The sequence below is a fragment of the Balaenoptera borealis genome, assembly GCF_965194805.1.
Source record: "Balaenoptera borealis genome assembly, chromosome: 17".
Lineage (NCBI taxonomy): Eukaryota > Metazoa > Chordata > Mammalia > Artiodactyla > Balaenopteridae > Balaenoptera > Balaenoptera borealis.
This window is the reverse complement of record NC_138876.1, coordinates 76,010,129-76,034,570: the sequence shown is the minus strand read 5'-3', so window position 1 is coordinate 76,034,570 and position 24,442 is coordinate 76,010,129. Positions and strand designations below refer to the sequence as shown.

General features: G+C 41.3%; 1 protein-coding gene and 1 long non-coding RNA gene across 9 annotated transcripts in view; one reads left to right on the top strand and one right to left on the bottom strand.

Annotated features, from left to right (window-relative positions):
* CA8 (carbonic anhydrase 8) overlaps window positions 1-4,105 on the bottom strand; it is a 102,806-nt gene extending 98,701 nt beyond the window's left edge. For 6 of the 7 annotated variants that reach the window (XR_014236689.1, XR_014236690.1, XR_014236691.1 and 3 more), the window contains exons 1-2: window positions 3,665-4,104; window positions 2,224-2,415 (exon numbers count right to left, since the gene is read on the bottom strand). Coding sequence is in view for 2 of the 7 variants with exons in the window: in XM_082364690.1 (XP_082220816.1) it covers window positions 2,224-2,415; window positions 3,665-3,764 (292 nt within the window). In the remaining 5 variants the exon portion in view is untranslated. Of the gene's footprint in view, window positions 1-2,223; window positions 2,416-3,664 lie in introns of all 7 variants that reach the window. The other variant, XM_082364691.1, reaches the window with a different exon arrangement.
* LOC309615289 lies at window positions 3,621-22,134 on the top strand. Of its 2 annotated transcripts, none has more exons than XR_014236703.1 (3): window positions 3,621-3,755; window positions 10,079-10,230; window positions 18,655-22,134. It is a non-coding gene; the product is annotated as an uncharacterized lncRNA (long non-coding RNA). The 2 variants fall into 2 exon arrangements; XR_014236704.1 differs by lacking the exon at window positions 18,655-22,134 and adding an exon at window positions 13,665-18,425.
* The last annotated feature ends 2,308 nt before the right edge of the window (window positions 22,135-24,442 follow it).

The following is a 24,442-nucleotide window of genomic DNA, read 5'->3' as shown; positions in this document are numbered from 1 at the left end:
TGCTAGGAAGCAAATAAATAAACTGGTCCAGACATGGGATTTTTTTGGTTACTTTTTTTTAAAGCTTGGAGAAACACTGAAAGGGAAGAAACAATGAAGAAATGATTATACTGGCAGAAAGGAGACGGGCATCTGAAGGAGCAAGGTCTCCGAGGAGTCAGAAGTAAGGGGTCTGGAGTGTGCACGTCAAATCAGACCCAGACGAAAATACAGATAGCTCTTCCTCGGCGGTCGGGGTGGACCCTGTGGGCGGAGAGTCGAAACACTGCTTGATCAGCTCCGTTTTGGGAGGCGATAGGGGGCCAAGGAAAAGGTTGAGAAGGCTTGAGAAGGTACCAGAAGAAAATGGTCAACTCAATGTGATGGAGTAAATTTGATCTTCAAGCAGGAATGGACACACAGTCTTAACTGACAGCATTTGGACTCAGTCATTCCTCTATGCTCCCGTATTTACACTGATGCTCTAAACGACTGTGTTTTCATTAATATGAATCCTCAGGAACCTTCTTATCCATTTGTATACAAACCAACATTCAATCACCATGGTGCTTGATGTGAAATGCAAGTTAGTTGTATAGATATATAAATGTTTATTTCCAGAAGTGAAAAAGCATGTCAACATACCAATAAACCTTAAAACGTAATACCAACATTACCTTAAAATGTTTTTTATGTCAGGACAGTCAGCATACAATTATTTTACTATATATTTTATAAATAATACATAATGTCCCATCATAGATAACCCCCCAAAAAAATCTGATTTAAGTTCAAATTTACACCTGAAGCTGTCTCTTTGACTACATCCATACAACACCTAGATTCTGTTTTGGGTGATGCCCATACCTTGACTAGACTCAGAGCAGCTGGGAAGACTCTAAACTGAAGCTCAGGAACATTCACAATGAATAAAATATCCATAGTTGGAAATCAATACCTGCCCTGCCTAATAAAAAACCAAAGATTTTACGGCTTGAAATATCAAATTTATCGATTCAGAATTAATTTGAGTACAGCTGATCTCTGTTTATCAAATGCTTCCTAGTATTTCAACGTACTCCTAACTTTACATTCTTTCCAAGAGGGAAACAGAGTTATTATTCACTATGAAAAGCAAGATATTAATGCTAATTTTAAAATATTCCACTCTCCTCTCTCCTACATTTAAGCCAAAAGCCAATTTCCTTAGTAATTACCCAACAGCTTTTCTAAAAAACATTTCAGATCCATCTCAAATAGGTTCAGAGGGGAGGAAGAGAGTTAAAAAATAAATGAGTAAAAGTAAGAGCTTTGTTTGCCATTTAAATCTTTTGCTGAGTTTAGAGGCTGTTTTTGATTGCTATTAATTAAAATTCTTCTTGTCATATTAATTTAGCAGAGAAAATTAATTTGAAAAGTCTATCTTGAATGTCAGATTATGTCAATAAATCCTAATCTTTAGTTTTACAAGGCAGTAAAACAGAGAGTTATAATTATCTACATGATTTATTTTTTTGTTTGTTTAAAATGGAAAGTTTATTTGCTCAGTACACCAAATAGACTGCAAGCACTGTCATGACAAATATACAGAAATATGCAGATCAACATAAAATAGTAATTTAGTTTAAATGAAGGGAAATCTCTTTAAATGTTATGACAACGTACTCCCAAGAATCTTTTTTTCAGTTAATTATACATTTCAATAAAATAAACGGTAATGAATTAAGTGGAAGTTAGCTTGTGAATTTTTCTTAAAAATAAAAATCCAACCCTATCAATTCATGCCAGTTAAACACTCTAACTAAAATTTCCAAGTAAGTGTAAAAGGAGATGGAGTTAGTTACCTTTTTTACTTGAACAGTCCCGAGGAAAATGGTTACTACAAATACAGCAGGCAAACTGTTAAGACCGACCAATCTAGAACATACTGTTAAGCTAATCGACACTTTAGGACAAAATGCAGATTGGTACACTTGTGTACACTTCTCCTCAAATTCCACAGAGTTGGAATTTGACCAACTAAAGTTGTTCCAGTAACGTCACACAACATGGAACAACCAACTGACACGTTCATAATTTCTTCCTTTCATCCTTCCAAAAATGTTTCAGAAGATTATTCCCCCGAAATGCATTTTATAGCCTATAAAGGTATCCTGACAACAGAGCTAGGTTAGTTCTACCTTTAAGGTTACACAAGCTATATAAACTTCTAGTTTAAGAAGCACGCAGAAACATCTAGAATACCTGATTTTGACTTCAGGATAACCTGAATGGTGTGCCCATCGTTGGCGACCTCACAGTCCCGGCAGACCACATAATTCGGGGAGAGGCGGACATCCAGCAGCGAGGGGTCGTATCGAGCTTCTCTTGAGTTCAAGTTAATGGGAGACTGGTACTCCCCATTAGCGTCCGGAAACACCAAGCCCCACTCAACACCTGAGGACAAAAGGAAGCGAACTTAGACTGAAAAAATAAGTTACAGCAAAATGTAACATGGGGAAAACTAGTTTAAACACTACTTATGATCCTTGCCATTATTACTAAGGTTATGACTACTGTCCCTTTACAGATAAAATATGGTAAGAATAATGTGTGTGAATTTTTGCATTCATATTTTGAATGATCTAATGTTATCAAATAACACATTCAAAGTCTTGGACTAATAAAATATTCTATTTGCCTACATAGAGGTACTAAGTTATGGCTCTAGAAAATTAAATCATCTTTAAGTGATTAGAAAAAAAATGATACCACAAAAATTTCCTCTGCTCATTAGTTCAATTATGTGCAGTACTTGGGAAATTCCTATAACTCTCAGCGTTCTTGGTGAGAGCCAAAAACCTTAAATCTGTTGCTAGTGAATAAACACTTATCAGAAATGCGAACACAGTATTCTGAAGTGTGCATATGTGTATATACGCATACCTGTATATACATAATATATACATAATACTCTTTTCGTATTTTTATAATTCAAGTTGTAAACTCTATATCTGTTTCAACGTATGTAGCCAACATCAGCACCAGTAGTCAGCTCTGTTAGGAGTCCTACATCTTCAGGGATACATTTAGGAAACTAAACTTTTTATTAAAAGGTCAGCCCCCGTCTTGCCAGGTCCACTGATTCAACTCTTAGGAAGACTTGAGCGGTGTCAGCATCCTCAGCGACTTTCTCCCCGCAGGCAAGCAAGAAACTAATAGTTTCACTAACGCTATATGAGAAAAGAATCTGAAAAAGAATGAATATATGTAGATGCATAACTGAATCACCCGGCTGTACATCTGAAACTAACACAATGCTCTAAATCAGCTATACGCCAATAAAAAATTTTTTTAAAAGAGACTAATAGTTTCACTAACGCTGTATTCTCAAGGTGTTGAGTACAGCACAGCGCGGCTCTTCTCGCTACTCGCAAGACGGAAATGTCACCGCCGCAGCCTTCAGGCTCGCCCTCCGGACCGCGGCAGGTGCCAACCGCTGCCCGGCGGCAAGGCCGGGCTCCCCGACACGAACGCAGGCGGCGGGCACCCCCGCTCTCCCCGGAGCGCCTGGTGCCCCGAAACCGGCCGGGGGCGTGGGCAAGCGTCGGGGACGCACGCGGGAAAGAGCGGACGCGGGGGGCGCCGAGCGCGCCAGAGCAGCGGGACACCAGCGGCGCCAGCCTCCCGACGCGCGGCCGGTTACCTTCCTCGTAGCCCCAGTCCACACCCTCCTCCTCTTCCTCCTCATCCTCCTCCTTCTCCGGGAAGGGCACGGAATCTTCGATGAAGCTCAGGTCAGCCATGGGGAGGCCGTGGGTCCCCTCGGCGCTCTGGCCTGCGGTGCCTGCGCCTCTGCGAGGCTAGCGCTCCGGAGCGCCAGGGGGAGCGCGCGAGGGGGCGCACGGGGCGGTGGGAGCGCGCGTGCAAGTGGGAGCGCTCCCGCGAGTGGGAACGCGCGTGTGTGAGTGAGGCAAGCGCGCGAGAATGAGTGTGAGCGCGTGCGGCGAAGGGCAACGTGGGTGTGAGCGCGCGTGCGAGCGCGAGCGGCGCGAGGCGGGAGTCGTCGGGCGGGCGGCCCGGGGGGACGTGCCCGAGTCCGGCAGGAGCGCGAGAGAAGCCGCGGCTGCGAGAGCGCGATCAGGCGAGTTATAAACTCGGCCGGGGCGTGGCTGGCACGGGAGGGACCGCCCCTTGCGCTCAGGCGGGGGCCCGGGATGGACCGCACGAAAAGGCCCCGGGGCTCCGGGCCGAACCCATGGAAGCAGGAGAACCCACCCCTAGACACACACACGCACGCACGCACGCGCGCGCGCGCGCACGCTCGGCCTCCCGCGCCCAACTCCGGCGCGCAGGGCCTAGGCCAGGGGCTTCCTACCCTAATTTAGTGTCATCCTATTCCAGGAAATACCACAAAGAAAGAAAGGGGTCGGGGAGAAGAGACACGAATTGCCCCGGATAAGAGTAAAGAGAAGGCTGGGGAACCCTGTACCAAAACAAAAAAAAGTTGTGTTAGTCGTTGAATATTTACTTTTTAATTCATCCTTAGAGACCAGCGGAAACGATTATGGAAAATTTTCCAGGAAAAGTATAGTTCCTAAAAACGCTTAAGGGAAAAAAAATTGTTTTAATCTAGAGAGGAAATTTAGGGAAATTTTTCCATTAAAAAAAAAAGGCAAGAGAGTGAAAGACAGTAAAGAAAGGCTGTTTAGTTTTAGTTTTAAGCCTGGCTTAAAACTTCGGGCGCAGCTGACTGTGTACACAGCTCCCAACCACCTGGTGAAATCGTGTAAATAATGAAATGCACACATTACATAACAAACGGGAACGTTCCTGATCCAAAGAGTCACCTCTTGAATATGCTTCTCAATCCAGGGTGAATGACTTCAACCCCCTGTTCCAAGAGCTTTTAACCCAGAGCAGGTTAACCCCGCATTTTTAGAAGGTCTGTGTGCATAGTAAGCTCAGATTTGGACCTTAGGTAAGATTTTTTTTGATATGCACCAAAATGTTAGAAGTTTGAATAGCGGGTTCCTGAATGATACCATCCTTATGAATGCTTAATTCCTCGTGTAAGGATGGAGATGCTCACTTTGGAGATTTTTAATTTCTGTGTTCCTAGCCCTCACTGCCTACTCAGCCCTCCACTTTTGTAAAAAGCGACTTTATAGGCTATTAGAAATTTCTCCGGAAAATGGATTGGGACTGAAGGGGGCGGGGGGGGGGGGGCGGATTCAACCAATTCTGCCACTTTCTGGAATGTTTAGCAAAACAGATAAAAGCTATTGGTAACCTTTAGCTTTGAGGATTTCAATCATTCTTGTAACTTCTCTTTCCCCTTAACAGAGAGACCAGAAAGTCCACCATTCAGAGGACTGATACACAGTTTGAGAGAGACTGAATTCATTCTTCACTCACTGCCTTGTGGTGTTCTTTAGTGGAGACCCTCCCTCCTCTGCACCCCAGTAAGGCTGGGATTGACAGAAGCAGAGGTCTACCCTAAAGATACAGCCTTTAAAAATAATAAGCACTGCCCAAAATATTAACCACTTTCCACTGAAGTTCTTCTAAAAGGAACATTTTATTTCTTTTTCCGTTTTTGAAAACTTTTTCGCAGTCTTGAAAATTTCAACCGACTTTCTTTTTAGAAGTAGGTTCACACATTCGTCAAATGCTGCAACTCATGGAACCCAGGCAGGATCTTGAGAACAAGATCACTTTGTGACCTTGAGCTCGTCAGCAGTGTCCATTCCCCATTGCCCCCAAACCTGCATAGATGCTAGATTGCAACCACTGTGTGACCACCAATTTCATTTAAAGGATCAGATGAATTATAGAGATGTTTACCAAACCAGAGGACAGCAAAATCTTGTGGGAAAAGCTCAATTTTCCATGAGTAAATGGTGTGCTGTATCTACAACAGATAGGCTGAAAGATTGAATTGTTCATGCTGAATTTTGCAACTCATAGACAATTTTGCATATAGCCCACGATGTATCACCATTCATAAATACAGTTAGCTACTAGACAAACGTATGTTTACCCATATTTGTTCTTTGTGAATTTTTCAACATCATGTGTGTAATGTAACTCCTCTCTGCAAGCCTAGGATACCTGCCCAGCAAGCAACATATGAGCTATTCCACCATGCGTCCAAATATTCAATTAACGGGCTTAATTGCTTTGAGACTGTGTGCTTCAGAATTCTGCTAATTAACAGCACCTTAAGACCTTCTCTTCTCGGATCGCTGTACTATATTATCACTAAAGGTGGAGTTTCTATTTCTAGTTATTATAAGATATCTGTCGCCATAAAACCTAAACACACAGATCAAAGATATAGGCCATTGCTTTGATTTACAAGATAGAACAAGCACACCTAAATCCAATATCAGAGTCTAAAAATATTCATGCTCTATATTATGGATATAAGTACTACACATATCCCTCCATATAATTTTAATGCATTTCAACCTAATATCATTTTTATTGATAATTCCTTAAATTAACTGTATATTGCTCGCTTTTAGTGTTTGCATCACTGAGGTCAAACCACGTCCTAAAACAATTTATTAAAACTAAGATATATGTAACTAATTACTATCCGATACTAAGAAAAGAGAAATAGAAATACCTAAAAGGAGCAAACTAATCTAGATATCACAGCACCGCGCACTTACACAGCCCTCTTCTCCCAATCTTTTCTCACCCTTTATCTACCTTCCCAAGGCTTTCTTACTGTACTGGTGAGTTTGGGCCCTAGAGTCGTCATAAACAATCATTAACCTTCTTCTTGTGCGCACCTTATGCTCTAGGAACACCTCAAGGATGGAACTAATATTTGCATGTCAAGTAGCTTCGAACCAGATCGTCAATTTCTGAACTTCACCAACAATGAACTGTGTTCCTTTGTGTGCACCACTCTGTTGTGGGAGACCCCAGAATGAATAAAATCCTGTTTCTGCCCTTAAAGAATTTACAGTTGTCTTGGGAGTGAGGAGGTGAGAGGAGATAATTAAGTGTAATAAAGGCAGTATGTTAAATAGAGAGGCAAGTACCATCACCATCTAAGGAAGACGCGATTCACATACAAGGGAATGATCCAGGAAGGTTTCTGGGAAAAGATAGCATTTGAGGCCCACCAAAAAAGACGAGTAGGATATTTTGGTGAGCAGTGAGTGAGGGAGTACAATTACTGGCATGACCAATGATGCTGAATCATGAAAGTGCTTGTCATAGATCCATTTTCTTCTCTGAGAGCCTTCTGTGACCTGCCGAAACCCATCCGCGATACTCAAAAAATGTGTGCTTCAGTGGGCTCACGTCTGAAGTAAGACGCTTCTCTGGTTGTTACGTTCGCTAATCTGATTTTTGTTTTGTCAATATAGATGTCAAAATTTTCCTCACTGTATACATTTTGATTTCTGAAGGTTTCACGCTTTGTTTAGTAGGCAAGTTCTGATTCTTTCATATTTCTTTCTGCAACAGATTAATCTCTTATTTTGCCTGTTTCGAGTAGCATTCATCAACCTAATTTGTTTGACCTCTTCTTGGTCTCTTATCTTCAGAATCATCAGCTTTTAGTCTTTGGGTTCAGTGTAGCTGTGGAAGATTGTACAGTAAGTCCCCTACATATGAACGAGTGCTGTTCTGAGACCGCGTTCGTAAGTCCAGTTTGTTCGTTGGTCCAACAGAGTTAGCCTAGGTAGCCAACTAACACAATCGGCTATATCGTACTGTACTGTAATAGGTTTATAATACTTTTCACGCAAATAATACATAAAAAAACAAAAACAAAAAATAAAGAAAACATTTTTAATCTTACAGTACAGTACCTTGGAAAGTACAGTAGTACAGTACAACAGCTGGCATCCAGGGGCTGGTGTCAAGTGAACAGGCAGGAAGAGTTACTGGCTGGAGGAGGGAGAGGAGGTGGGAGATGATAGAGCTGAAGGATCGTCAGCAATAGGAGACAGTGGGCAAGCTGCAATTTCACTCATGCCTGATATGGATGGAACGTACATTTGCATCTGTGAAAGTTCGCAACTTGAAGGTTCATATGTATCTTTTCTGTCATTCTCTGGCCCTCTCTGTGAGATTGTACCTCACAGCTTTGACCAATTAAATATCAGTAGAAGTGCATGCACCACTTCCCAATAGAAGCTTTAGGAGTTATTCTGTGGTTCCACCACCATATTTGTCTCTCTGCCCCAAAATGACCCAGTCCAAGAAAGGCACTGCTTCTTCAGTCAGTCTGGATCCTGGAATAAAAACCATGCAGAGAGCAGAACCACAGACACCCCAGAGTCAACCTATTATGTCAGTGAGAAACAAACCTTTGTTTGATAAGGCACTGAGGTTTCAGGGCTGTTTGTTACAGCAGCATAACCTAGCAAAAGCTGATTGTTACAGTAGCCATTCAGGTAAAGATGAGTTCAAGGGTAATCTTCCTTGGCTCAAATGCTTCTTTGCACGTGTCTTTTTTTCAAAGTAAAAGTACTTCTCTGACCTGTAAGGAAACTAAACAGCCTAAAGCAGTACCCTCATCTCTGCCTTGCAAACTTCTTAGAAGCCCTGGCCCTAACTGGGATCCTCACAACCTCACCACACCATGAGAAAGCCCTTATCCATGGAAAACCCCCCATCTCCTCCAGTAGACATGGGCCATAGTTCTCTTCACTTCTCTGAGATCACACCCGTTATGTCTGGGGCCCAGTGCCCCCTTCAGCACCAAAATGACAGAGGCTGAATCTGGGATGTCTGAGACCATTATATTGATGGCTCCACAATCTATCGTTATAACAGGCAAAACCTTATGCAGGGAGCCTTCCTAGTGTTTTACCAAAGGAAATCGCCCACTCAAGTGGTTAAAGTGCATTCATAATAAATCTGTGTAGATCTCTAGCCCTGAACTGAAGATTGTGTTTGAAGTACGTGTTGTATAACCTCCTCCAATAGACAATGAGCTCCTCTAGGGCAAGAGGTTCCTCTCATTTCTCTTTGCAGCCCCTCATGGTAGGACTTAGGACTTAGCTTCCACGTGCCACCTGATCAGCCTTTACCAATATATTAGTGCAATAAAAGTTACGATTGCTAAGGTAGAAGCTTTCAGGGTGCAGTGGGACCACGGAAAAGGGAGTGATCAAGTTTACTTGGTGCCAGGTGTGTCAATAGGGGCTTCGTAAAGGAAGTGACATGTGAGCTGGGTCTTAAAAGATAAATAAGTGTTCTTTTGCCCACAGAAGGGTGAAGGAAGCGAGGTAAGAAGGATATTCCAGTGAAAAGGAAAACCAAACAGCAAAAACTCGAATATAGAAGCCAGCCTGGGTTCACTTTTTGATCAAGTTTTTCTTTTTCTGTGGTAATAGAAGGTTTTCTGTGGTGTTAGTAAAAGGGCAAAATGACACCTTTAAATAGTATGTCTCTGTTTTAGTGATTTTTTTTTAAGTCTCAAAATACTCTCATGACATGAAATAAAGTACAAAGTAAATGATAGGCAGGTACATACTGTTGACAGAACAACAATACTAAAAATGTATTGAGGGAATTCCCTGGCAGTCCAGTGGTTAGGACTCTGTGCTTTCACTGCCGAGGGCCAGGGTTCAATCCCTGGTCAGGGAACTAAGATCCCACAAGCCAAGCGGTATGGCCAAAAAAAAAAAAAAAAAAAAAAATTATCCTCAAGGATACAGAGACCTTTACAACAAAAAAAATAGGTTTAAAAAAAAAATGTTTTGAGCCCTCTTGACATGAAGAAACGATGCAATGGCCAAGTTAGAGTAGGCTGTTGGCCTGACTCATACTTCAGTTCCCACAGCAACTGGGATGCCTCACTCTGCCCTACAACATGCTGTTGGCAGTAGGAGATGTGCTATGCCTGTTGTACAAAATGGCAAAGCCAATTCATCGGAAAATAATATCTGGGCACTACAGTTGTCTCCAAAGATGGCTGCTGTAATTCCTGTCCTGTAGGCACATGAGAGGGGAGGCTGGTTCCCCTTCCCTTGAATCAGGGCTGGCTTTGTGACTTGCTTTGTCCAGTAGACGGCGGTAGAGTAACCCTGGGCCAGTTTGGGGCTTCGCCTCTATGAGGGCTGGCCAATTCCTCTTTTGCTCTTAGGAACCAGTCATCATGGAAGAAACTCTACCACCCCAAGCCCGCCATGCTGTGAGGAGGCCCAAGCCAGCCATGTGACAACACCTGGAGCAGCACAGAGGCACAGGTGACTGAGACCTTCCAGCCCAGCTTAGCCGCCAGCCGACTGCAGCCAGGTGAGCGGCTCCACCCGACAGTGTGTGGGGCAGAAAGATTGCCCGTCTGAGACCTGCCTGAATTCCTGGCCCACAGAATTGTGAGAAATCATAAATCATTGTTTTAAGCCACTAAGCTTTGGGGTGATTAATTATGCAGCATAAAGAATTGAAACAGCACTGTGTCCCAGGCACTATGTCAAGCATTCCCCATAGGTTGTCTCCTTTAAGTCTCATAAGAGCTTTAGTAATATCATTCCATGTTCAGATGAGATTGTCAGTGGCCATAGACAGAGGCGGTGGGTGACCTGAGATCTGCCTCTCTTAGAACCTTTGCTCGGAACTGCCAAACTGACTGCCTGCAGAGTTGGTGAACTCAGCCAATGTGCTCTGTCTCCACAACCAGGAGAATGTGGGTTGTAAGACAGTTAAGAACCAGACAGCAATTTAAATGCATACTCCAGCTCTGGTGCATCCTGCCTCTGGGCAAACAGGGAGGTATGCTGGACCCATCTTGGCAGCTGGAGTCAAGAGGGTCAAAAATGGAAGGGTTAAGGAAGCTAAGAAAGGAAGCTTGGAAAAAGAGCCATACAAAACTGAAACTTTTTTTTAATTAAAAAAGTTTAATTTTAGAGTCAGGTTTTAGCCACTATTGTAACAAAATCCCATTCAAAGTGTCATTAGTTATTCATCCATTCACATTTGCAACCAGCACTCAATGGGATATAAATTAAGTACCTCCTTAGCCATCTAACACGCTACTCCTCAAAAAACAGCCTTCAGGGTGTTTTATATTAAATATTTCTATTTCATAAAGAGTTTGTGTAATGAGGAGGAACCAGGGACACTAATGAAATACACAAAGCAATAAACATTCCTAATGCTATTGGAGCACACATGTTGACATTATGGTAGGAACCCCATTGATTGGGCTTCACTAACCATCACTTTTAGCATAATTTTCAATGATGGAAGAAAGAGGTTAGCATGGTGCTGAGTACACACAAGGTACTAAACCAGACTGACTGCACTAGTTTCGACTGGGCCTTAATTATTTAAGGGGCAGTAACATACAACATTATAGCTTGATAGTCCCCAACTTGACAAAGGAGGTAACAGAAATAGACTAAAACTACAACATGAGAGATTTAGGTGAGACACAGTAATTATCAGATATAAAGAATTATCAAAAGTCTGATGGAAATACGTATCTTATTAAATGGATTATTATCTTTAGCATAATACACTATGTTGGAAGGTGTTTAGTATAATGGCTTTGTTGCTTAATAAGTTTGATCTTGATTAAGTCATTTAAGCTCTCTTTGCCTCGTTTTCCTCATCAATAAAATGAGGACAATAATGGTACCAGACCAAAAGCGGTGTTGAGAAGATTACCTAAATTCATATAGATAATGCATCTGAACTAGAAGAGCCGGTTCTACTAGGATGCTTGTTGTGAAAATGCAAATTTGTTCCAATGCAATTGATATATCAGGGAACAATTTGAGCACACCAAGACTTCCCTGTTTGCTCAGGCCACTTTCTTTTCTGTGAGAAACATGAGACGGAAGCAGAAAAAACTGCACCCAGTTGACCTGAGTCAAGCGGGGACTACACATGTGCACACATGCACACACTCAGACGTCGGCCAGCTACGTCTGACGTGACAGTTCTCCATCAGACTTCAGGTGACCCTCCTTCCACCCCTTCACAGTAAGTCACAAGCTGCAAACACTTCCACAAGCAAACATCAGGTCTTTTCCAAGTTAAAATGCTGCACTTATTTTAGCATTTATGCATTTCTTAACCTTTGAAGTGTGTAAAAGCTGCTACCATTTTATTCCATTCCTTTGGTTTTTTTTTAAATGTGTCACTGATGAAGGGTTTGAGTGTTATGCCCCTAATCCCATTTTTCCCAGAAGCCCTGTGGCTGTTTTTGCCAATTTTTCATAGCACAGTGTTTTTTAGGAACACATGTATCACATTATAGCAAAACGGACTGTATCTGCCACTAATAAGCACTCAAATAGTGTAATTATTATTGTTGTAATATAAGAAACTGACATTTGGTGTATATGACCTGGCTATTTTCTTAGATCATTTTATCTTTGAGTTAATTTGATTATTGTCATCATTTAGTTTGAATACTGTCCATCTTGCTGTTATTAATGTTACTGTTGTTGTATTCGTATTCAGGAATGTCTTTATGATTTGCATATTTGTGAGATTGCTCAAAGTATGTGAACCAGAGATGCCAAAAATTCTAAATGTTATTTAAATAAATCCAATCAATGTTAATCCTGTAAGCAGACACAGGAAAACCACACTTCACACCAAAGCAGGGGAAGGAGTTAGGGCTGGAAATGAGCACAGTTTGGGCAACAAGTATGCATCAAATACTACTGGACTTATTTACTCATGTAATCCTTGTGACAACTCTGTGATGTAAGTTTTATTACCACTATTTGACAGATGAGGAAACTGAGGCCCAGGGCGTTTATATAACTTCCCCAAAATGAAAGAAACAATGAGTGATGAAATTAGGATATGCACACAATCTGCTCACTTGAAAGATAGTATGGCTTCCATTACTTCAATAATAGAATGTTGTGACTCAAGAAGCATGTTGGACAACCAGTAAATACCTGCTGACAGATCACTGACAAGCTAAAATCTGTCTTTCAGAAAGGCATTTGACATTCAAAAGGTATTAGATCCCTACCGATGTACACAGTATAGTACCAAGATGTTAGCTAATTAGACCTTACCATTTCTCACGACTTGGTCCCCAGATACACCGTGTATTTCACATTGCAGGTGGTGTTTTCTCCACACAAATGGAGAACTCCTCTTGTTCATCTTCCTGTTCCCCCTCCTCAGCCCTTCTTAGCCCCTGACTATCTACAAAACTCTGCTCAAGTTCTTCCTCCCTATGTAGGCTTCCCCCCACCTCCCACAGTTTGCCAAAGCAGGTGCTATTCTGGAAGCATTTGCACCATAATCATTGCTTCCATATCTTTCTCCAGCACTTGAGTATAAGCTCTCAAAAAACAGTGACTACATATTATTCGTCTTGGAATCCCCAAGACCTAGTAAGAGTCAGGTACTCAAAATAATGCTTGTTGACTAATGCACATGACCAGATTTTAATCATTTTAAAAATAACCTAGAACAAATGTTTTGGAAAGTCCATAATTTGACTCTAAAATGAACATTCTGGGTCTGCAAAGAGTGATTCAGAACACTCCCAGGCAAAAATAACTGAACTGTATTGTTTCATATACTGCACACTTTGAAGGTCAAAGTCCTATTCTCACACAGAGTTTCTAAGCCACAATACATCTGAATCAGTTCTTTTTTATGGAACGCTTCATAAAATTTTATTACATTTTGAAAGTCTCTGCATTTTATCTTTTAAAACCATTGATTTTTGTCCTCCTTGGGAATTGCCCCAGCTTGGAGAAGCTTCCCTCTGTAACAGAAGCCTGATGAGATCCTGCTGCCCCTGACCGGTGAGCACATCCAAGCCCATTTGTATTTGGAGTTGATGGAAACCATGTGCATTTGTGATGACTGTGAGAAAGTGGTTCCTGCTGTATTCCAGAACTTCCTAAGGAGAAGAAACTTTTGTTTCTCTGTAAGGGTCTGTGTTTCTTTGTATCTACTAAGAAGAAACTTTTGTCTTCTTGGCTACCAAGACTACCCAGACCTGTCTCCTTTTCCAGTACATGGAAATATAACTCCTCCTCCCTTTTTTTTCCTTTTCATAACTGCTTTGACACTAACTGATGATCTTGGAGGGGCCAAACCAAAAAACTTGTGCAAGAAATATGAGTTTTGATAGCATAAGTTGAAAAAGGAATACCTGATGGATATTGATGGATAAAACCATTGGATAAGCACCAATGGGCAAAACCCTAAATGAAGTTCCCAAGGAGATAACTAGATCCATTCTAGTTGGGAAATGATGTGGCATCAGTAAATTAGTTACAGATGTATTTGCCAATTTCTGGAATAATAAAATTAAGAAAGTTCCTTTTGGAGATTAGAAGATGTAATTTTAGGAAAAATTAAAAGAAAGTCTATTTTGTACAATTAACAAGTTTTGAAAAATTATGCTATAGTTTTAAAAATCTATAGTTTTCTGAAAGATTTAGATAAACTCATGGGTTCAATAGCCAATGGGTATGTTACAAAAGAAAAACAGGGCTATTGATGCCTCTGGGGTCTAACACATTGGAAAATCGTGTCCCAGCACTGAATGCCCTTTATAAGAATACAACAATGTGAAACTCCACTTCTGACTTATTCTTATGTTAATGTTTACACATTCTCAAAATCTGTAACCTTCTGTTGGAAGTCAAAAGCAAATAAAACGCTAGGTGCTCAAGAATGAGATAAAGATATAATAGAGGAAACTTTAACAAAGACTGAGGAAGGCAGAATCCTTTGGAGTCCACCCTGAAAGTCTTAATTTCCCTGAACAAACACCATTATCTCACAAAAACACGAAACAAATATCCAACACTCGTACCCATTATCAAGAGAAGCATTTTTTGCCTTATGTGTAAAGATCTTAGGTTTGTCTAAACCAGTGGTTTTTATTTATTTATTTTTCAGAATAAACTGGATTTAATCAATTTTATCAGATTCTTTCATGCATCTCAGATATTCTTGTATCCTGTATTATTTTTTTCTTTCAATTTCCATATATATATATTTTTTAACATCTTTATTGGAGTATAATTGCTTTACGATGGTGTGTTAGTTTTTGCTTTATAACAAAGGAAATCAGCTATACATATATATATATATATATATATATCCCCATATCCCCTCCCTCTTGCGTCTCCCTCCCTCTCTCCCTATCCCACCCCTCTAGGTGGACACAAAGCACCGAGCTGATCTCCCTGTGCTATGTGGCTGCTTCCCACTAGCTATCTATTTTACATTCGGTAGTGTATATAAGTCCATGCCACTCTCTCACTTCGTCCCAGCTTACCCTTCCCCCATCCTCAAGTCCATTCTCTACGTCTGCATCTTTATTCCTGTCCTGCCCCTAGGTTCTTCAGAACCATTTTTTTTTTAGATTCCATATATATGTGTTAGCATACCATATTTGTTTTTCTCTTTCTGACTTACTTCACTCTGTATGACAGTCTCTAGGTCCATCCACCTCACTACAGATAACTCAGTTTCGTTTCTTTTTATGGCTGAGTAATATTCCATTGTATATATGTGCCACATCTTCATTATCCATTCATCTGTCGACGGACACTTAGGTTGCTTCCATGTCCTGGCTATTTTAAATAGAGCTGCAGTGAACATTGTGTAAACCAGTGGTTTTTAAAGTGTGGTCCTGGACCAGCAGTATCACATCACCTGAGAAATTGTTAGGAATGCAAATTTCTGGGCTCACTCCAGACTCACCGAATCAGAACCTCTGAGGCTACAGCTAGCAATCGTTTTTTAACAAGTCCTCCAGGCTAAAGTTTGAGAACCAGTGGTTTTAGACCTGTGCTGTCCAGTAAGGTAATTACAAGTTGCTATCAAGCATTTGAAACATGGCTAGTCCAAACTGAGATGTGTAGTTAAGTGTAAAATTCACAATGAATTTCAGAAACATAGTACAAAAAAAAAAAAACTAAAAGATTTCACTAATGTTTTTATATTGATTACATGGTGAAATAATAATGAATTGGAATATCAGGTTAAACAAAGTGTACTGTTAAAATCAATTTAATCAGTTTTTTAAAAATTTTTAACCCACCTATAAGAAAATTTACAATTACATATGAGCTGCATTATATTTCTATAGGACAACACTGCTCTAGACCAAGCTTCTTAAAAATGTAAAAATTCACTCCACGCTATTCCTATAGAAAATTATATAACCTCTGCTTAAATATTTTCAATGGCGAGGAATCCACACATGAGCATCTTCTGAACAGGTCTGTCATGTATATTGAATTAAGATCTGCCTTGCTGTAACTTCCTGTTTGTTTTTGGTTGTTTTGTTTGTTTGTTTGTCATTTTGTTTTTTTCCTATACCCTAGTTCTGACCTCCAGAACTACACAGAATAAGGATAACCTTTTGCTTCATGACGATTCTTCGGTATTTTATAACTTGAATCACTGTCAACAACGTGTCTTTGTGTTTGCTAGGCTGAAAATATCCCCTGTACCATCATTTGTCCACATAATGCATGACTTCAAGAGCTTCTGCTTTCACAGTTACTCTCTGTTAAGCATGGTCCTCTTTGGAAATATCCCTCGTATAGGAAACATGATCCACGTACTGGAAAAGGGCCAAAGTGATTTCTGGAGCTCAGGGCATTGTTACCAGACCCTCTGGGCTTATCTAATTCCAAAGGGGTGAGTACTTTCACTTGATTGACGAGGCTATTTTCCAAATCTGCAGGGATAGAGTTTAAGTTATAGAAAATGGATAACAACACAAATGTCGTATGCCCATAGCAGTGCAAATGATTCCTGTTCATGGCAATGCAAATGAGGTTTGTCTGGCAGAGAATATAAATCTCTATAAGTCAAAAACACATTTAAGTGGATTTTAATTAATGAGTTAAATAAAATATTTGACACATATTCATTTTATTTTTGTGAGTTTACCTTTCTGAAAATTATGCTTTAACACTCCTGAAATAGGATTCCCAGCACATAGGATAACGCAGCGGATGGGCACTGAGCACCGTGGGGTCCTCTCTGCTTGCCTCGCTACTCCACATCTCCTAACTCCAGAACTTTCTAACGAGCTCATTAGCACTACAGAAACAAAACGTTCATTCTTTTCTTCACAGATGATACTCTAGCTAAGTTTCCCCTACCGAATACCTTTTATTTTATAACTCAGATGCTAGATTTTTTCCCTACATTTATGCCTTTTAAATTTAATGTTGAGAATTTGAGTACATTATTCCAACCTGAGGAAATGACTATCGTATCATTTATGTCTCTATCAAAATGCAAACTGGATGCCAAAAATCACTCAGAGCTCAGGGAGGCGTTTGGTAAGCAAACTCTGCTTCCACAGGAGGGATGAGAGAGAGGAAGAGGGAGAAGACCCTCTATAGAAGCAAGGGCAAGCAGAGGCTGACACGGGTGTTGTAGGACTGAGACTTATACAGTCTGAGGGCAGGGCCTGCTCTTCTGGAAGAATAATTCACAGTTGTCCACTCTTCCTTATGTTATGTTATACATCAATAAAATGACTCTCCAGAATCTTTCTACTGAATTTTAAAAATCCATCTTAGAAGTCAGAGTACACTCTTTTCATGGAATAAGGTGGTCAGAGGGAGCAACTTGACTCCTTTTGGGGAAGTTTGCAATTTGCCTTTCACAAATGTTAGCGACTGGATGGTTAGCCATGATTCCTCCTTTGTTTGGATTGTCAATTGGAAGCAGTTTGTATCTTGTTGGTTATTTGCAAGAAGAGAAGGGAAAAGAAACAGCATCAAAATACAACTTGAAGTGAGTACACTTTATAAGTGAGGCTATTGCTAAATACGACTACTGTCCTTTGTGAGATACAAAATTATACCTGATTGATTGTAATGGTTGAAATTTTCCTCAGTGTTTTTCTATAATAATCATTAGCCAAAAACAACTCTCTAATCTTGTAATGCCCACACTGTACAGATTTAGGAGCTTTTTAGTACTAAGCATATAATAAATCGTCAAGAAATATTTTTTGATTGTCTTTGGATGTTAACTATAACATGTCCTGTGAGTATAAATTCCTGAACATTATTTTTAAATAAACACTCGTTTGTAGCAAAAAAAATAGAATAAAAATTTTACATTCATAATAAAAAATAATAATAATATAAAATTAAGAATATAAAATTGCCAGAGCGCCTTCAAGGGTCTTGCAAGTGACCCCGTGAAAGTAAGGGACTCTGATCTGAGCTTCTTTGGCTTCCCTGTGAATCTGTTCTGCATCAGCTAACTGGCTGGCACAGAGCAGGTCCTCAGTACCTGGGCTGATTTATGCACGGTCACAATTTTTATGTCATTGTTTCTGTGACTCCTTACCTCTTATGAAAGATATGTACAATGGACTTCCCTGGTGGCACAGTGGTTAAGAATCCGCCTGCCAATGCAGGGGACACAGGTTCGAGCCCTGGTCCAGGAAGATCCCACATTCCACGGAGCAACTAAACCTGTGCGCCACAACTACAGAGCCCACGTGCCACAACTACTGAGCCCGCGTGCCACAACTACTGAAGCCACGCGCCTAGAGCACGTGCTCCACAGCAAGAGATGCCACCACAATGAGAAGCCCGCGCACTGCAACAAAGACCCAACGCAGCCAAAAATAAATAAATAAATTCATTAAAAAATAAGATACATACAAGCCTCCATGCACCTATTCTTTATTAGGTTTGTTTAAAAGTTGTCCTGAGCTTATTCTGTCTTCTCTTTTAGATGTCTCATAAATAGCTCTTTTCAAGTGCCTGAAGTTAACTTGGGTTTTTCCCAGAGTGAAACAATGGGGAGATGGCTCTGAAAGCAACAGGTAAGTGAAATTGAGGATCAAATTTATAAAAACAAGTTGTCTTACTTTTGTAATTATAATACAGTAATAGGAACTTTCAGAAGAAACTGACTGAGGGCCCTCGGGGGCCAGTGGTAAGTCCTGGCCCCTGGGCAGTCATGTTCCCGTGGGTCACCGTGGGTGGTGATGAGCCCAGCAAACTCAGATTTCTCACCCTGCCCTACGTAGTTTCACCTTCTAATTCAATATTTTTAAACACATTAAAAGAAACGCCCAAGAGCCCTGAAAGTCAAGACCAATCACAAAAGGGAAGCCAGAGAGCGTACATGAGGGTGAAAGAGTTCCCCTTTGCCTCTGTGGAAGAAGAGAACAGAAGAGGCACGTGCTTTAGCGCTCACCGAGTGTCCTGTCGTTTTAGTAACGTGAGGGAAACCCTCCTTCCGCGGTCCCTTTCACCTGCCAGCGTTCCATCCCCGCTCCTCGAATGCTCACTCTCCATGGGCTGGGTGGCCTTGTAAGAGGTAGAAGGCCGTGCTGCTCATCTGCCTCTGTGCTGTCTCCCCGAGAGCTGAAGGGAGAGAAAGATCCTTCTGCCCTGCATGCGTGTGTTGCCGATAATTTGGGTGGGCTTCTGGTCTCATTGCTGTAGGGTGAATGAAAGGCTGTGTGATCCCCCACGTGTGAATCTGACTTTCAGCTGAGCCCACTTCTGGAACAGTTTATGACTCACACGGGCCCCCTTTTGCGAGTCCAGGCCCCCACCTCATACCAAGGGAAGTGGTCTGTATAAGTCCACAGGACTGTAATGGCATAAATATTTAATGACCAGAGCATGTGTTCAGTAATAGTAGAGTCTGGAAGATTCTTCCCTTTTAATCTCACTGTACAGTGTAGCCTGGTAGTATTTAGGACCAAATTCCAGCTCCCACGATTGCCAGCTGTGTAACCTCGGCAGATCACTTAAACTTTCTAAGCCTCACCTTCCCTATCTGTAAAACGCAGTAAGATGTAATAGCAACATTTACCTCTTATGTGATTATGGAGATAATGTATTTAAATAGTTTCCTGCACTGCCCAGGACACCTTCAGTGCTTAGGAAAAGGTTAGCTGCTGTTACAACATTTGTCATTTGTCATTATGTATTGTAATGACTTTTTAACCCTTATATTCATGTATACGTAACGTAAAGTTTACCTGTTGAAAGTGTACAGTTCAATGGTTTTTACTGTATTTACAGAGGTGTACAGCCATCACCATAATCTGAGTTGAGAACATTTTTATCATCTCAGAAAGAAACCTTGGGACTTCCCTGGCGGTCCAGTGGTTAGGACTCTGGGCTTCCAGTGCAGGGAGCACGGGTTCGTTCGATCCCTGGTCGGGGAACTAAGATCCCACATGCCGCACGGCAACCTTACGCCCATTAGCATCACTTCCATTCCCCCACCTCAACAACCCTCCACTGTGAACTTGAATAGAAGTGGTGACAGTGGACATCCTTGCCTTAGTCCCAGTCTTAAGGGTAAAGCATTCAGTCTTTGATCATTTAGTATGATCCTTGTTGACAGTTTTTGGCATATTTATCAGTTTAAGGAATTTCCCTTCTGTTCCTAATTTGGTAAGTGTTTTTATCATGAAGGAGCGGCAGATTTTGTCAAATATTTTTCTGTGTCTGTGGAGGTGATCATGTAGTTTTTGTCTTTTATTCTATTAATATGGTGTATTTCATTAATTGATTTTCTGATGTTAAACCAACCTTGCACTCCTGGAATAAATCCCGAGTTCTCATGGTGTCTAATCCTTGTTATATATTGCTGTATTTGGTTTGCTAGTATTTTAAGTATTCAAAGATAGGATTGTATGCCTTAATTAGGTCTAAATAACTAGGTGCGTGATATAGGCTATACTATGCGTCCAAAGGGGCTAAGACTGGATGAAGTCACATCCTGCTGTTTGCGAAGGATACAGGGGCCAAACTTAGAGCAGAAAATCTTCCCTGCTCTAATCATGTTACAGAAATCATGTTATAGAAATCTGCTGGGTTTTGCATTATTAGGACTACCAGGCACCACTTGCAAATATAAATAATGCAAAAATGTATTTAGTAAACCAAGAAATATATACAGCTACATATAATGGGTTCTCCACAAATATCAATTGATGGTGTTAAAATGATATGAAGAGAAAAATGCATGAGAAAAACAAATGTCTGGGCCTTGAGAAAGATGACAAAAAAGTGATCAAACATCTATTCATTCACTTTAAAAGCATTTGTTGATGCTTGTGCCAGACTCTGGAGGGATACCAAAAAGACTAAGATACAGTCCTTGTTCCCAAGGGCTCCTAGTTAGTGTAGAGGGCAGAGTGATAAACAGATAGCTACATTTCAGAGCACTAAGCACAGAGTAGAAATATGTGTGAGGCTCAGAGGAAGCCCAGAAGGGGGAGTAAGGAAGTAAGTCAACCCTCCGTTGACTCACAGATGCAGAACTCGAGGGTATGGAGGGCTGACTGGATATTTATATAAGAGACCTGAGCATCCTCAGATTTTGGTGTCTGCAAGGGGTCCTGGAACCAATCCCCTGCAGATACTGAGGGACCACTGTAATGGCGAGAATGTGGAGAAATTGGTAGGCCTTGGTAATCAGTCCATAAATTTACTGTGTAAAGAAGTTCTAGAACTTTTTGATTGTTACATAGGTTTAGAAAAATGTATTTAAACAACGATTATATGGCACTATATGCCAGTCTAAGCATTCTACAATTGTTAATTCAATTAACAATCCAATAGGGTAGTGCTGTTATCATTCCCATTTTACAGATGAGAAAACTGAATCTCTGAGAGGTTAAGAAAGTTGTCTGATTCAGACTGTAGGTGGTGGAAGCAGGATTTAAACCTAGGCATGCTAGCTTCAGTTTCCATGCTTTTACCACTATGCCAGGCCAGCGTAAGAACTTGACTTTTAACCTGATATGTGTCTCAGGAAATGCTTCTAAAACTTTAATGGGCATACAGATCTTTGGGGATCTTGTTAAAAAGCAGATTCAGATTTAGTAGGTCTGATTTGGGGTCTGATATTCTGCATTTCTGACAAGCTCCCAGGGGACGCCAGTGCTGGCAGTCCAAGGACCACACTTTGACTTTCAAGGGCCTAGGATCTGCTGTCATTATTTTAAAATATAATATACTCAGGAGTTCCCTGGTGGCCTACTGGTTAGGATTCCAGGCTTTCACTGCCGTGGCCCAGGTTCAATCCCTGGTCAGGGAACTGAGATCCTGCAAGCTATGCAGCACGGCCAAAATATATATTTATAATATATTATCATATTATCATAATATATTATCATATCATATATATCATATATTATCATATATATATTACATATATCTAATATCTAATATATGATATATATTATATATATAGTATATAATATATGTTATAATTATATAATATATATATTATCAAAACAGATAATCCATTTCCAGGCCTTATAAACCAAGCATTCTATACATACATGTCCTTAGTCCACTGAAAACTACTGCTATGAATAGCATGTATGACATGAGGTTATTGTGGATATCTGTGCATCATCACTGGGTCCAGATTCATCTCCTCGATAAAAAATAGTGAAACTTAGGGGGCTTCCCTGGTGGTGCAGTGGTTAAGAATCTGCCTGCCAATGCAAGGGACGTGGGTTCGAGCCCTAGCCCGGGAAGATCCCACATGCTGCGGAGCAAGTAAGCCCGTGCGCCACAACTACTGAGGCCTGCGTGCCTAGAGCCCATGCTCTGCAACAAGGGAGGCCACGACAATGAGAAGCTCATGCACCGCAACGAAGAGTAGCCCCCGCTCACCGCAACTAGAGAAAGCCCATCCACAGCAATGAAGACCCAACACAGCCAAAAATAAAAAATTAATTAATTAATTATTTTTTTTAAAAAAATAGTCAAACTTAAATCACACTTTCCTTTGACTAACAGAACTGACTTTTCCACAATGCCTCATTTATTTTACATATTGCAGTTCCTCAAAAGTTCCATAAACGATTCTGTAGAGTTCTCTTTTCACCCATTAAATAGGCAATTTCTCTTTTCTTGGAAGAATTCAGGACTTATCCCCACTCTTTGAATACAAATGACTTCCAAAGGCTTTGCAGAGGGAGGGCTTGTTTCTTTTGAGGAACCTGAGTCATGAACCACTCTCTAAGAATCCACTCTATGTCCATGGGTTAGTTCACAATTCACGGCAACTTCCAAAAATTTAAATTGGAGAGAGTAGTCAGAGCTCAAGAAAATGTTTTGATTTTTAAATGATTGCTTTATATTTGTGCCAAATGATATTGTGATAATAGGAGCTGAGGTTCACAGCGCATTCTCTGAAAGCCAGGCAGTCCTGTAAGCACAGGCTAACTTCCTCACGCTCGCACTGCAAGACTGTTCCCATGTATTCCTGATTGTTCAGCGTTGTAAAACAGCTAACCATCTCTTGGGACTTCCCTGGTGGTCCAGTAGATAAGACTCCACGCTCCCAGTGCAGGGAGCCCGGGTTCAATCCCTGGTCAGGGAACTAGATCCCACATGCCGCAACTAAGACCCGGCACAGCCTAATAAATAAATAAAAAGTCAAACTCAGTTTCTAGTTCTTTCCTAAAAAAAAAAAATAGCTAACCATTTCTAGTGTTTATAAATAAGAGATACATGGGACCTCCCTGGTGGCCCAGTGGTTAAGAATCTGCCTGCCAATGCAGGGGACGCGGGTTCCATCCCTGGTCCAGGAAGATCCCACATGCCACGGAGCAACTAAGCCCGAGAGCCACAACTACTGAGGCTGCACTCTAGAGCCCACGAGCCACAACTATTGAGCCCACACTCTGCAACTACTGAAGCCCGCGCGCCTAGAGCCCGTGCTCCGCAACAAGAGAAGCCACCGCAATGAGAAGCCTGCGCACCGCAACAAAGAGTAGCCCCTGCTCGGCACAACTACAGAAAGCCCACACGCAGGAATGAAGACCCAATGCAGCCAAAAATAAATAAACTTTTTAAAAAATAAATAAATAAGAGATACATGGTCATCAGTGCTCAGTAGCAGTTATTATTACCCAATGTTTGGTTGAGTACACGGGTACACAGAGAGGTGAAGCAGATTGCCCAAGGTCACACAGCTGGTAAACATGAGAGCAAAACCTGAAACCAGGAAGTCGAGATCCAGAGCCAAGCTCTGAACCACCAGGTTTTGTTGCTTCTCAAGAGTGAATGAAACCGGATAAGAGCCCTGTTCAGAGAGAAACGGCGGCCTCATTTATCCATGACATCAGCTGTGCTTTCAAACCTACAAAGTAAAATGTGGAACGAGTCAACCAAAAGTTTCGCGAGTCAGCAGCAGGAAGTGGAACCATCACTCTTCAAACAAAGTAAGAGCGAGAGCTCCACGTGCCTGGCCTTGGCCTGCGCCCCAAATGAAACGGACTAGAAGGGTTGGGGTCTCGGGGGGAGAGCCTGGATGAGGGCCCCATCGCTGAAGAGCAGCTCATACGAAGGGGAAGTGGCCGCACGTGAGGGGTCTAGATGGAGTCTTCCCATAGACGATACGAACTGTAAGAGACTTTGGACGGGAGTAAGGCCAGGTCTGCCCTGGGCACATTCTCCAGGATGCATATACACCCTCTCGCTGTGGCCGTTTCCCTCAGAAACTCTTGACACCCTGCCCTCCTACTAAGCAG